The sequence below is a fragment of the Tachypleus tridentatus genome, chromosome 9 (assembly GCF_004210375.1).
Source record: "Tachypleus tridentatus isolate NWPU-2018 chromosome 9, ASM421037v1, whole genome shotgun sequence".
Lineage (NCBI taxonomy): Eukaryota > Metazoa > Arthropoda > Merostomata > Xiphosura > Limulidae > Tachypleus > Tachypleus tridentatus.
In genome coordinates, this window is record NC_134833.1 from 86011678 (window position 1) to 86025841 (window position 14164).

Here is a 14164-nt window from a genome sequence, read left to right on the forward strand (position 1 = left end):
TTTTATGTTTGGATACATGTAATTCGATACTATCAAGAGTACAGTAAAGAATTAATTTTTATAAACAACAAAATAATAAATAAATAAAAACATGAATAAAATAAAGATTTACGGCATTTGTTTTTATTTAAAATATAACATTAAATTCATATAAAGAAAACAATGTGTTAAGGATACTTTCGTAAGTAACCCTGAGCAGTTCAGGTTGTACTTTCATACTTCACATAGCTTGGCTGTTTTAGAGGTGTAAACATTCGAAGGCATCTTGTCGGGGTTCTTTGACGAGTGTTTGATGTCGTGACAAAGACTGTCACGCCTACGAGGGTAAAATAGACCCTCACTGAGTCAATTGAGGTGGTTCACACCCTTCTTACTATCAATCTTGTCCAAAGTAGGAGTTTTTAACTGAAGTCATTTGACAGATTTTAGCTATATAGAATAAAAAGTTCTAATTCTCATTATCTGTTTTAACATACACAGTATCAATAATAAAATAATTAAGTCTGAGCATTCCGCAAGTGAATATTCCCGGAGGCCGTGTCATAATAAATTGATTTTCTCAACATTCGCATTCTACACGAAATACTGGATCAAACTTTACCACATTTATTGCTCTCCAGGGCAATATTCTTCTCCCCTCTAGGATGATTTTAATTTTAATGAGATTCCTTCACATTTAAAGTAAGTTCAAGCATTTTGGATATGTCTTCTGATTACTTTATATTGAATAACTAAGTTGTGTTTTTATGTTTTCATAAAACATGGGTGAAGACTCTTTAACTGAATCAGATAAGACTCTAAATTAATTATTCATCATATTTGATTATACTTGGAGCGACTACTACTTTTATCTATAGGCAATTACTACACCTTACTATTCAACACCCTTAAACTATTTTGTTATATATTTAATGGTATTTTATTATAGCATATTGCAATCAATGAAGGTCTCACGTTAGAGATCAACGATTGCTTTCTGAAAATCCTTCCAACACCTTTTGCAAACAGGTAGTTGTTAAAAAATGAAGAAAGAATATCGTAAAAGTACCGTAAGTTTTCTTTAACAGTACACATATTTATTGGTATTTATTTGTATAGTAATTCCTTCATTGTGATTAACATACAGAATATAAAACAAACATTTAATTGATAAAGTTCTTGTCGGATCCTAAAAGCACTGATTGTCTTTTAAACATTTTAGCTGCTAGTAAAGGGACGATGTTGTTAGTTATAATATGCAGAAGATGTTAAGTTGCTTTTTTGATACAAGGTTACCATTTTTACTATATTATACTGTGGTTCCTTGAAACGCTAGTAAGGTTACCTAACCCCTGTGCGAGGTAGGGCCATACGTTGTTGTGTTTAAAAGTTATGGCTACTGATTTCAATATACCATTATTAATTTATGTTGCTTTTTTAATTTCAAGAATGTACATTTATTTTAATATTATTGAAGGCCAAAAAATAATGTGTAGAGCAGCTTTCGTTTTTATTTACCTCTTATTCTTTGAATACGAAAAAAAACAATAATTTAGTTTTCATCATTTTTTTACAGATTGAATTGAAGTTGAAGGGCTTTCCTCCTATGAAGCAGAATTTGTATTGTTTTGGAGTCAGTGAACCAAATGTATGGCTACTTTCATCAAAGAGAATCGCTGATGATGTTATTCAATGTGATATATCTGCTGTAGGGTCCAATACAGAATTTAACCTTACCGTTACTATAGACAAGAGATTGATGAGGTAATGTATTTTCCAGTAGCTGTTAAAAATGTTTTCTCAACGAATGGGATCAAGTGATGATGTATTTATGGTTTAAGGATAAAATTGCCAATGTCATAATTACAAAGGAGAAATGATATACATGTATATATACACATCTCAACACGAATTTAATCAAAATAATGGAAAAAAATATTAAAATATTACTTCGTATACAAATATTAGTTCTTCAGCTTATTGAAAGATGATTAGTTTGGAAATAAAGCAATATTAACATTTTAATTGCGTAAAAGTAAATGTAAGGTACGTAAAATAAAATAGATAATAAGTTTGAAATACAGGTTGAGTTAAAACAGATTTATGAATACATGTTGAGTTAAAACAGATTTATGAATACATGTTGAGTTAAAACAGATTTATGAATACATGTTGAGTTAAAACAGATTTATGAATTATCTCAGTCTTGCATTTATTTAACAGAAATACTGTTTCTTGTACGTTCAAAATAATTGCATATTTTGACACAAAGATACAAGTTTGAGGAATATAAAACTACAATTACTAACAAAAGGAATAAAAGCATAATCTAAATTTACGTTAAAATATTATTTCCCGTCATTTCTTGCATTATTTTACATTTACAGTAGTTTTCTGTAATTAGTTTGATTGCAAATACTACCAACAATATTAAACCCAAATGTTATTAGTTTATTTAATAACATGACGTAAATTAAAAGCCTTTTAGATCAATAAAACAAATAATGAAGCATATACATGAATATTTATCATAATGTTGGGAATCATCAAACAATAATTTCAGTATTCATTTTATTCGATTAAATAATCTTTACAGTGTACTGACTAATAATAGCTTCTCTTTTCCTGTTTAAGTCAAATCTCTTTCATATTCAGAGATATATTTATTATTAACCATTGCATTACAAACTAGCTATGACTATGTCTCTGCAATGATAAAGCTCTAGATGAGGTCACGTGGTCGATCAAATTGACCTAGCTCTAATATATTGCAACTTTTTTTCTTTTTGTCTGCTAAAATAGTGAAACATTTTACAGATTTATGTGACCATTCTAACATCGTTTCGCTTTAAAGAAACGGCATGTAACAGCTCTTTCCCACACAAAGTATGCATACACTCATATTTAACACTCCTACGAAAAGACGTTTCTAGTCCTGATTTCTCCAAGCCCGTTCCCCTGGCTGTGGTTTCGCTAGATAGTAGATAGGGACAGTGGGAATCTCGTTAATCCATCATTAATGGATTTAAATGGCAATTTCATTTAAATACAAAATTATTAGCCTAATATTAATAACCTTTCAAGTTGCTCTGGGACCTATTAGGCCCCACTTTTCGTAGGAGTGTTAAAAAAAAGAAAGAAATATGGGTTAGTACAGATAGTACTTTTCAGATAGTGGCCTGCAGCAACTTGTAACCTATCATATGATAAGAAAATACATGGTTTTGTAGTTGATTAGAAACAACAAACACCAATGACAGAGAAAAGAAATATGTGCAAAATATAATCAGTAAGAATGTCTGTTTTGGAGAAGGGACAAAAGTCACTTGTTTCCACAGAAAAATGTACTAGTTACATCATCTGATACCGCTTTTATAAGATCTTTAGAAAGAAAATATTTTGGAATTAGTAATGAAAACTATTTTAGATGGGTCATGGAAAGAGTTCAGTGAGTGTGCTTTGGAGCCTTTTTCAATGGGGACTATGCTTCAAAACTATTGTCAATGTACGTGGTTATTATAAGTAGCATGATGTGGCTTACGGTAATGTGATGAAGCTCGAAAATTGTTTTAGTATATAAAATAATCAGCTTCTGTGTGTGTGTATTCATTTAGACGAACGAACGAATTCAGTTTTGCATATGTTTCACACAATTATTAAGATACACGACAGCAGCATACTCTGTACTCTAGTTTTGTTTGGTCTATATGTAAATTGATTTTTGGTTTTGCCAAGATGCTCGGCAAGATAGAAAGATATGTTTCATAATAATCCTTTTTTTTTTTCAATTTTATAATTAATATAGCTTTTAATGTTTAATATGTCTGCCTATCTATAGAAACATAACACACACTCACTCATATAAATGTTTGTTTATTGTTCACCACTGAGTTAAAGTGCTTATTGGCCTGGCATAGCCAAGCGAGTTAAGGCATGCGACTCGTAATCTGAGAGTCGCGGGTTCGCATCCCCGTCGCGCCAAACATGCTAGCCCTTTCAGCCGTGGGGGCGTTATAATGTGACGGTCAATCCCACTATTATTTGGTAAAAGAGTAGCCCAAGAGTTGGCGGTGGGTGATGATGACTAGCTGCCTTCCCTCTAGTTTTACACTGCTAAATTAGGGACGGCTAGCACAGATAGCCCTCGAGTAGCTTTGTGCGAAATTCAAACAAACAAACAAAGTGCTTATCTGTCATGGGTGTCGAAACTAAGTTCCGGGTTATAAATATGCCTTCAAACAAATCGTGGAGCCATAGAGCTAATGTATTAAAAACTAAATGAAAATATGTTTCCTGAGAGTAAAATAAGTATATGTAATCAGCTTTGAATAAATAAAACATGTATAAATATGTTTAAAAGAAACCCTTAATGAAGAATTAAACCTAAATATTAATATGTAAATAAAATGTAAAGAAATGTAAAATGAATACATTATTATTCAAATAAAGCTTTGAGAATAATTTATTATTTCATCATTAAAATTACAATTTGCATAAGTATTTTATGTAAATTTCAGTGGCACATTGGTGTATCTGTGGACTTACAACGCTAGAAACCGGGATTTTATACCCGCGGTGGATAAATCACAGATAGCCCATTGTGTAACTGTATATATCACAACAAAACAAGTTATGTTAAAAGCAGAATTGAAAGTATAATTTTTTCATGTATTTAAATGATATGAGAAATTATTTTTTGTAGATTACGTCCTACAGTTCTGAAACCTATAGAAATAGTGTCTGCGCCTGCAGTACTTTCAGCGTATTTAACTACGGACCTTTTGAATATTCATATAAATTTCAACACAAGCATATTACTTGCAAACAGTAACTGTGCTGTTTTATTTGAGGAATCTACCCTACAACTCTATGGGTTAAATGGTAAGAATATCAACTTATATAATTTTAGCAAGTAGTTTTATAATTATCCAACTGAATCATAATATAATAGTTTTATATCTATATCTATATTTTAGTAAAATTAAATAGATACATTTAAATGAAGTTAAATAAGTAAGCAAAATCATGAGTAAGGACTGCATTAGAAATACCAAATCCCAATGTTGGATTACTTAAGGCCCAGCATGGCCACGTGGGTTAAGGCGTGCGACTCGTAATCTGGGGGTTGCGGGTTCGAATCCGGTCGCACCAAACATGCTCGCCCTTTCAGCCGTGGGGGCATTATAATGTGACGGTCAATCCCACTTTTCGTTGTAATAGAATAGCTCAAGAAGTGGCGGTGGGTAGTGATGACTAGCTGCCTTCTCTTTAGTATTACACTACTAAAATAAGGACGGCTAGCGCAGATAACCCTCTAGTAGCTTTGCGCTAAATTCCCAAAAAACATGATTACTTCTATTATAACCATAATTCTTAAGCCAAAATGAAACATATTAAAATTAAACAAAATACGCTGCATTAAAAAAAAAAAAGATATTTGAGTGCAAGCTACAACTTGGGTTATAAAATGTATCTTACGCTTTAGAGGTGACTGCTGAAGCAGGACCTACATTGCGATAGAGATACGCTGTGTATCAGTCTTAACCTCCAATTCGCTAGTCTCACATGAGATTAGAAATTAGAAGAGAGAGATGTAGGTGCTCAAGCCCACAAGTTCCTTCATCTATACCACCTTTCAATGCCTGCAAACAGTTGAGAGAAGGTGACTGCTCTCCCAAGTTAAAATAAAACGAAACTCACCTCTAGAGGTTAGTACTCTTGACTCCAATATGGTAGAGAGTCTAATTAACACAACATTAAATCACATCAGTATACTAGGTTTACTGTAATTATTAAATAATTATTTTTTAGTTACAAATAAGGTTATTTAGAACTTGGCACAACTTTATGCGGATGTACACTTTGAGCTGCACGATAGTCAAAATGAACTATCACTTTACTGATGTCGTGTTAATTTGTGCATCTACCATATTGGAAGCAGGAATGCTAACTTTAAAAGGTAAGTTTAATCTTATTTAGCTCCAAATGGTAATCCATTTTTTCATTTATTTATTTATTATTTTTTAACTTTTTATGTGTAACTTTTTCTTATTCTTATTTTAAATTAGGAGAGCACTCACATTCCTACAACAGTCTGCAGGCAGTGAAGGGTGACATTGATGTTGGACATTGTGGGTTTGAGCACCACATCTCGCTTTTCTAACTGCTATTTTTAATTCTATACTATTGCTATTCTTTATTTCTCATGTGAGACTAGCGAATGGACGTTAAGATTGATGGGGTATCCCACCAAAATGTCGGTTCTTACTTAACAGTTACCTCCGAATCCTAGGATATATTTTATAATCCCACGTTGTAGTTTGTACCCTAGAATCTTTCTTTTTAAATGTAGCGTATTTTGTTTATTTTTAAAGTTTTGGCTTAAAAATTATGGTTATATATATCTATATACACAACATGGCCAAAATTATGTGGACACTCCTTCTAATTAGTGGGTTCGGCTATTTCAGCCACAGCCCATTGCTAAAGGGTGCATACAATCAAGCACACAGCCACGCAATCTCCAAAGACAAACACTAGCAGTAGAATGGGTCATACTAAAGAGCTCAGTGACTTTAAACGTGGCACTATCATAGGATGCCACCCTTTCAAGAAATCAGTTGATCAAATTTCTGCTCTGCTCTGCCCTGGTGAACTGTAAGTGCTGTTTTGTGAAGTGGACATGTCTAGGAGCAACAACAGCACAGCCAAAAAAGCGGTAGGCCACACATGCTCAGAGAAAGTAACCATCGAGTGCTGAAGCGCGTAGCGCATAAAAATCGTCTGTCTGCAGTTGCAATACTCACTACCGAGTTCCAAACTGCCTCTGGAAGTAACGTCAGCTTCATTATCACCATGTGCAATGCCAAGGAGTGATATAAACCACACCGACATTGGACTCGGGAGCAGTGGAAACGCATTCTCTGGAGAGATGAATCACGCTTTTCTATCTGGCAGTTTGACGGAGAAATCGGGGTTTGGCGGATGTCATGAGAATGATGCATGTTTGAATGCACAGTGCCAGCTGTAAAGTTTTCTGGAGGAGGAATAATGGTCTTGGACTGTGTTTCATGGTTTTGGCTAAGCTGTTTAGTTCCAGTGAAAGGAAAATTTAATGCTACATCATACAATGACATTCTTGATAATTGTATGCTTTCAACTTTCGTCTTTACAATAGGCAGGTGCCGTCCATTTTGCGATGTTTCATTGACATATTGTTTGCTGAGGTTGGTGTAAAAGAACTTTACTGTCCTGAACAGTAATACTTTCAACAATAATATATTTTATAAGTAAATTAATTAATTACACAGTTATCGATTATTGTCCATAATTTACCTATGAAAAAGGTAAAATAATTGTAAAATGAAAAAAATACTTAAAGTGACGGCCAAACAATAAATATTTACTCTACTATTTCGTTCATCCTTTAACGAAACTATTTATCTTTATAATCTCATACACAAATACACACACACACACATATATTACAGATGCTAGTTGGAACAGATATTTGATGAGTTTCTGAAACTTATTAATGAAAATTCAATCTAGCTGACTAATAAAGCCTCAGTTTGAAGACATGTCTTTTAAAGTCATTTCTGTGATAAATAACCGTCTATAGTCTGTAATATAGGCTCTCCTCATTAATATTCATACTCGTTGGAGTGCCCTATAATGTCACTCTTTACGATTGGACTACAGTATTCTTGCACTTCGCTTTCCTTTCTTATATGGATCAAAACATAAAGGTCTGTTTATTAGTATAGTCAATAGTTTTTTGAGTTATAAATATCTTGTTTTTTTCTTACTGATAGACTATCACTTTCTTTCTTTGTTTCATTCAGTTTATCGTTCTCTCTCACGCCTCTTACTATTTTTCTTTTCTTAAACTCATTACATTCCTTAAATCAACGCTGACAAGTTTACTTCTTAGTCACTTTCGTTTTGGACTTGGAATTATTTGTTTTCCTGATCAAGATTATAGCATTTCATAATAATAGATGGTTCTGTAATCTCTGCAGCAGCTCAATTACAAAGGTAGTTGATCACTCGAATAATTTTATAATAATTTTTATCACCTCTATTATCTATGAACTGATGTTTCTTGCACCTAATTTCATAGCAACTCAAGTTTTCAACCAAGTTCTGTCTACAACTCTATGTTTAGAAAGTAATGTTCTTATAAAAATGAAAGCTATATTCTTTGTTCGTTATACTTTGTCTGTGCTTGAAAATTATACACATTGGATATGAAAATTTACTGCCTTCTTTCGTGGGTTCGTTTCGCAAATGGGTACAATAATGCTGTCATCGTAATTGAAATGATACGTTTATGCATGTACATAAATATACATTAATATGACAAATACACATTCGATTTGTTAAGTTAGGCTACAGTATGTACAAACTGTGATTGTTTGTTAGATTCACTGAGAGTTACTTACAACGACATGATAAAGTCTTTGGTTCAGAACCTTTCGAAATTCTATTTGAGGTAAAGTAATGTAGGGTGGCTCTTCATCATCCATCAAAATTATGTAAGAAAACTAGTATAATAGAAATATAGAGAGACAACAGGCTTATTTGTAGTGAGAAAATATGACGGACATATGGATTATACAAGTGGATGTATTCGTTAAATTTAATAAGTATAATAAATTTATACAGCTAGTAACCTATGAGGGCATTATGGTTTAAACTGGTGATATATCAGACAGTAAAGTTATGTAAAGTATTGATGATTATATGTGTTTACAAGTGTTTAAGTAACAGTTACAGTGTCATTGATTTCGAAACTTTTAAAAAATGTAGTTAAGGTAGAATATAGTTATTATACGTACAATACGACTAAACTTTAAACAATATTTGGTTTTTATATAGTAATACTTAACTTTAACGTATTTTATATGTTAATAAAATAAGAGTTGTGTGGTAAACATTCATTGTTGCCCTTTCTACGGAAGATAATTAATATTCCTTTATTGTTCTGAATTAAGATTTGTCTGATTTCTGTGTACAGAATTGTCAAGAAAAATTATGTTCTAGTGTACTGATAAAAGTACTTCATTTGCAAGTGCAGAGGAAGACTTTCGAAACGTCGTCCTCTACGCTTGTGTCTCCACAACAGGTAGTTGCCGTCCATTCTACAAAGTTTCATCGTATACTCTGTCTAAAAAATTTTGTCAAAGAAAACGTCATTTGCGTTTGTATCAAATACAAGTTTTTGTATATGTGTACAGCTTGTCTTTTTCTTTTAGATTCTGTTTGCACCTATTATAGAACACGTCTTACAATCATGTTGTCACCTCAAGCTCAGCTCTCGACATCCATGAATTTGACATTTGCTCAGAATAATGAATTATTTAGCATGTACAACCAGCGAAAACTGGATGGTTGTGTTGAAAGAAGTATAACTGTAGCAGTTTTACAAAAGGTAAGATACTTTATTTTTAAAATTATTTACAGATGTCACTGTTTGTTTTTCTATAAACGCTTTAAGAGCGCTAACTGTACTACAATGTACATGCGAGCATGCTAAGTTTTGTATTAAGGATTTTTTTTTTCATATATTAATGGGTTTGTTTTACCTTTCGACCAAAACCTCAGTTATCTTGACAAGAGTAAGTGTAATGTATACATTCGAACAAAACCAATCAACACGTTTTAAATAAGAAGAGTGCTACCACCAAAACTTTAAGACTAATATAAAGCTATCTCTCCTTTGAAGGAAATAAAATAATTTCTAACAGGGAGTTAATTATTAACTGTGTAGATAATAATTTAAAGCTTTTTAGAACTTGGTACATATGTGTACAGAATTATACTTAACGCAATAATTTTTCGTTTGTTTCTTTCGCATATAAGTAATGAATATTAAGAAATGTAATATAAATAAAACACATTAAAAACATAAACGTATAGAAAAGATGTTTTTTATGACATGATACATTCACCTACTTTGTCTCCCAGTACTGTCACTAACTTTGCCTTCTGTTGGCTTTTATAACTCGAGAATTTATGACTACTGTTTATCGCAGTGTTATTAACACTGTTCAACAGAAGAGAATGTTAATAAACGATAACTCTACCATTTCAGATAGCACCATCGTTTTTCCTTGTAGGACCTACTTATATATGTATGGGAAATTTTGTTGTTAACATTGTGAACGTAGTCAGAGCGGGAACATCTGGACTAGAATATATCTGGGACATTTCACCAACTTTGAAAAGTAATGGTAAGTTAAGACCTATCTTTACATTGAATACAATAATTATCTCTTTTAGAACCATTTTGTCAACTTAATTTCGTTTTGCAAATACTCGGTTTAGCTTTTCTGTGCACCAACTTAATAAAACAAACAAATAGCTTTTTTCTGATATGAACAATGACATATCGGTACCAAAGCATATCTTATACTACACTTCAGCTATGAATAGTAACTTATGGTTATTACAAATATAACATATTCAGATAGTACAAAATAAACATTAGGTCATAAACAATCATATTTTATACAGAGTATTGTAAGAGAACACACACACTTCTTAGAAAACAAAGAAATAATTGAACAATTATTAGGATAAGAACACGATTAGTTTTATTTGTTTTATCTTCTTAAAAAAAAGGTCTTATGTGAACAATAATTTGACATATTTATCACAACACCATTTTATATAAACTCCTATTTTTGCCATCGCAACCGAAGGTTATATTTTTACCCCTGTATGTATGTTTATGAGGAAGATTTCTCATAAACGGCTCAGTGAATTTGGAGGAAAGTTGGTACATCTTTGTAATGTAATTTAGCTGAGAAGTATTTAGTTCCTGGAGGGTCACAAGCTAAATGTTAAGGTCAATACAATCCCAAAACTCCCAATCTATTAATCTATGGACTGGTGTTTCACTTTTTTTTCTATAGTTCAGTCAACAGTTAACTAATTTTGATGCAAATTCGGGGACGTGTGTGAAAACTTATTTCTCATTGTCCTACTGAAAATTATTCACGTTTGTTGAATAAAACAGTTATACGGACACATTTTTGTATTTTTCTTTCTTTTGATAGCAAACTATCAGGGCTTGGCACTCGACTCGTAATCCGAGGGTCGAGAGTTCGAATTCCCGTTACACCAAATATGTTCGCCCTTTCAGCCGTGGTGGCGCTATAATGTGCTGTCAATCCCACTATTCCTTGGTAAAAGAGTAGCCCAATAGTTGGCGGTGGGTGGTGATGACTAGTTTCCTTTTATCTAGTCTTACATTGCTAAATTAGGAACTGCTAACGCAGATAGCTCTCGAGTACCTTTGCTCGAAATTCAAATCAACTATCACCAACTCTGATTGGCAGACATATACGCTGTACTGAATTCCCCCTAGTTGTATTTATACAGCCATCTTTCTATAATATAATAAGGCAAACTTTATACAAGATACATAATCTAGTTTATTGTATCATTACATCACACATCCTATTTTCAATTTCACCTTTGATAAATATGAAATAAATATATTAAATACTAATCAAACCGTTAGTTCACTGTATATAATCAAATCACAAGTTTAACGCAAGGCCGCAAAGCTGTTAATTGGTGAGCTGATAGAATATAAAGACGCAATTAATAACACATGCCCAAATTTGTTATTTTCTTCTTTCCTGAAATTGTATTGATAAGAACCTGAACTTTTCTTGGAGGTACGTTTCCATGCACTAAATGTATTTTATATTTAATATTTATTGTAAAATGTCATATCTCAAGTATTAACAACAATCAATTTGTATATCATAACATTTAATCTTCATCCATGATGTCAGAAAAACACTTAGGTTAAAGAGGTCTTGTACAAGATAATGACCTTATAACCACAGCGTTCTCGAAAGGTTGACCTTTTTTTCTTCAGGAGCAAACTGGGAAAACTTAATTTCCGGCTATTATCTCTATTAAATGTAAGGTTGTGGTGACAGGGATCCTATGGAAAATAACTGATAACCTTTTAGTGTAAATTGTGGGTAAAAAGCATTTGTTAAATATGCAAGAGCGCGAAGAGAAAAGTACAGAGTTATGGTATATGATTCTTAATTATATTCGAGTTATATGTTCCTATAGAGAATAGGTAGAATAAATATATATAGAAATCATGCTCTATTATAAACTACCTGTTCTAAGTGGAAGTTTTGTTCATAGTTGAAGTAAGAATAAATTACTATATATATTTATATGTATGTGTATATGATTAACAACAAGATTTATTGGTGGAACTGTTCCTGGTTGAGGATATTTCAAGCGAAATTGTGATTTTATAATATACTTGTAAAATCATTGTTTTTTGTTGTTTATGCACAAAGTTACATAATGGGCTATCTGTGCTTTATCCACAACGGGTATTGAAACTCGGTTTTGAACGTTGTAAGTCCGCAGACATTCAATTATGCCACAAGGAAGCCTTGTAAAGTGACTTCTTAAATTAACAATGCAATATTAAACTTTGAAACTACTGTCAAAAGGAATTTAAAATGTTCAGTCACACGTGGCTGAGACAATTGTAATATCCAGCAGAGTAAATTATGGTAATTTTAGATTAATTATCATCACACAATGAGGAAATGACATTTTTCATTGTTGACGTTTCTTTGTTCTAGTGTAATTTGTAAACTTGTCACTCTATTTTTACCTAAACATTTTGAATGCTAAAGTCTAAATATTCTTCTAGAGAACTATATCTGTGTACAAGTCAGAAAATATTAAACTACCAGACACATATATTTAGACCAAGCCTTTCGCCATTTGTTCAAGTATAATCAATCCATTAGTAGTTGTGAACAATTGAAAGCACAAATGCCACTTGGATAAACAATGCCTGGCATCCATGGTAAATATGATATAAAAATTAAAAGTGTTGACAAAGCTGCTGAATATTATCGAAAAGCACATACCTCAGATTCTAAAATATAATGATTTCGAAAGTGTTTTCTGTACAAACTTTAGAAAGTGAATAACTGGAGGTATAGAGAGAGATTTGAGTTACTTTCACACAAGTTTCTGCATTTCAACGTAATGATCTTTAAGCTCGCCATTTAATAGAGTTAAAAGGCGCATACTCATTCGTGTCGCATATGGATTACATGATTTTCCAAAACACTTTGGAAAAACAAATATTTAAAAAGTATATTAAAACTTTGTTTGACACAAGAATGTTATTATGAGTGAGTTTTGATTATGACAGTGTTTTCATGTTATAGAAATTATTTTTAATTACACATTCATATCTTATTACTATGAATCTCCAAACCCATTGTTAAAATTTTAGATAGATTTGACATTAATTCAGCATAATTAGTGATTATTTTTAGCAAATATTTACACGAATTAAAAGGTAGCAGTAATAAAAACAGTTGTTTACAAGATGAAATACCTAAAATTACACTATCTTTCACATGGATAAGACCCCAGCATGGCCAAGAGTGTTAAGGTGTTCGACTCGTAATTCGAGGGTCGCGGGTTCGAATCCCGGTCGCACCAATCATGCTCGCCATTTCAGCCGTGGGGGCGTTATAATGTTACGGCCAATCCCACTATTCGTTGGTGAAAGAAGAGCTCAAGAGTTGGCGGTGGGTGGTGATAACTAGCTGCCTTCCCTCTAGTCTTACACTGCTAAATTAGGGACGGCTAGCGCAGATATCCCTCGTGTAGCTTTGTGCGAAATTCAAAACAAAACAAAACAATCACATGGATAATGTGCTCATGTTACTTTGAAATTTATTTTTTATGGATTTACAGATTTTTATGTTATTTAGACAAATGTCTAGTTGTAATTATCTAATAATATGAAGTTTATTCACCCGAAAGCTGTGATATACAGTGGTGTGTGGATTTTTTTTCAGCAACGAAGGAAGTCACTGAAAATAACCTGGAGTTCTCGTTTGCTTCTGAAGAGGTAGGTTTGTCAAGGATATGAAAATGTGTGTACGTTTACTTATTTATTTTTCTTCTTATTTCTTTTACTTTTTATGAACAAATAAACAATATTTTGTATTCAATAAAAGACTAAACTATGTTAATAGTACATAGGCCGAGCATTGCTTATAAGTTAGAGTGCTGAACTACAGATAGAAACTTACATTATTCAGTCCAATGAAATATGTGATACCACTTTAACTAACACCCAAGCACTTATGTTTTGATCACATCC

The 14164-nt window shown here is 32.4% G+C and overlaps 1 protein-coding gene across 1 annotated transcript in view; it reads left to right on the plus strand.

The window, feature by feature from the left end:
* Nucleotides 1–14164, plus strand: part of LOC143227416 (uncharacterized) — a 31109-nt gene that overhangs the window by 3324 nt on the left and 13621 nt on the right. The window contains exons 2-6 of the mRNA XM_076458869.1: nucleotides 1556–1743; nucleotides 4682–4860; nucleotides 9237–9412; nucleotides 10076–10214; nucleotides 13857–13909. Coding sequence (XP_076314984.1) covers nucleotides 1556–1743; nucleotides 4682–4860; nucleotides 9237–9412; nucleotides 10076–10214; nucleotides 13857–13909 — 735 coding nt within the window. The remainder of the gene's footprint in view (nucleotides 1–1555; nucleotides 1744–4681; nucleotides 4861–9236; nucleotides 9413–10075; nucleotides 10215–13856; nucleotides 13910–14164) is intronic.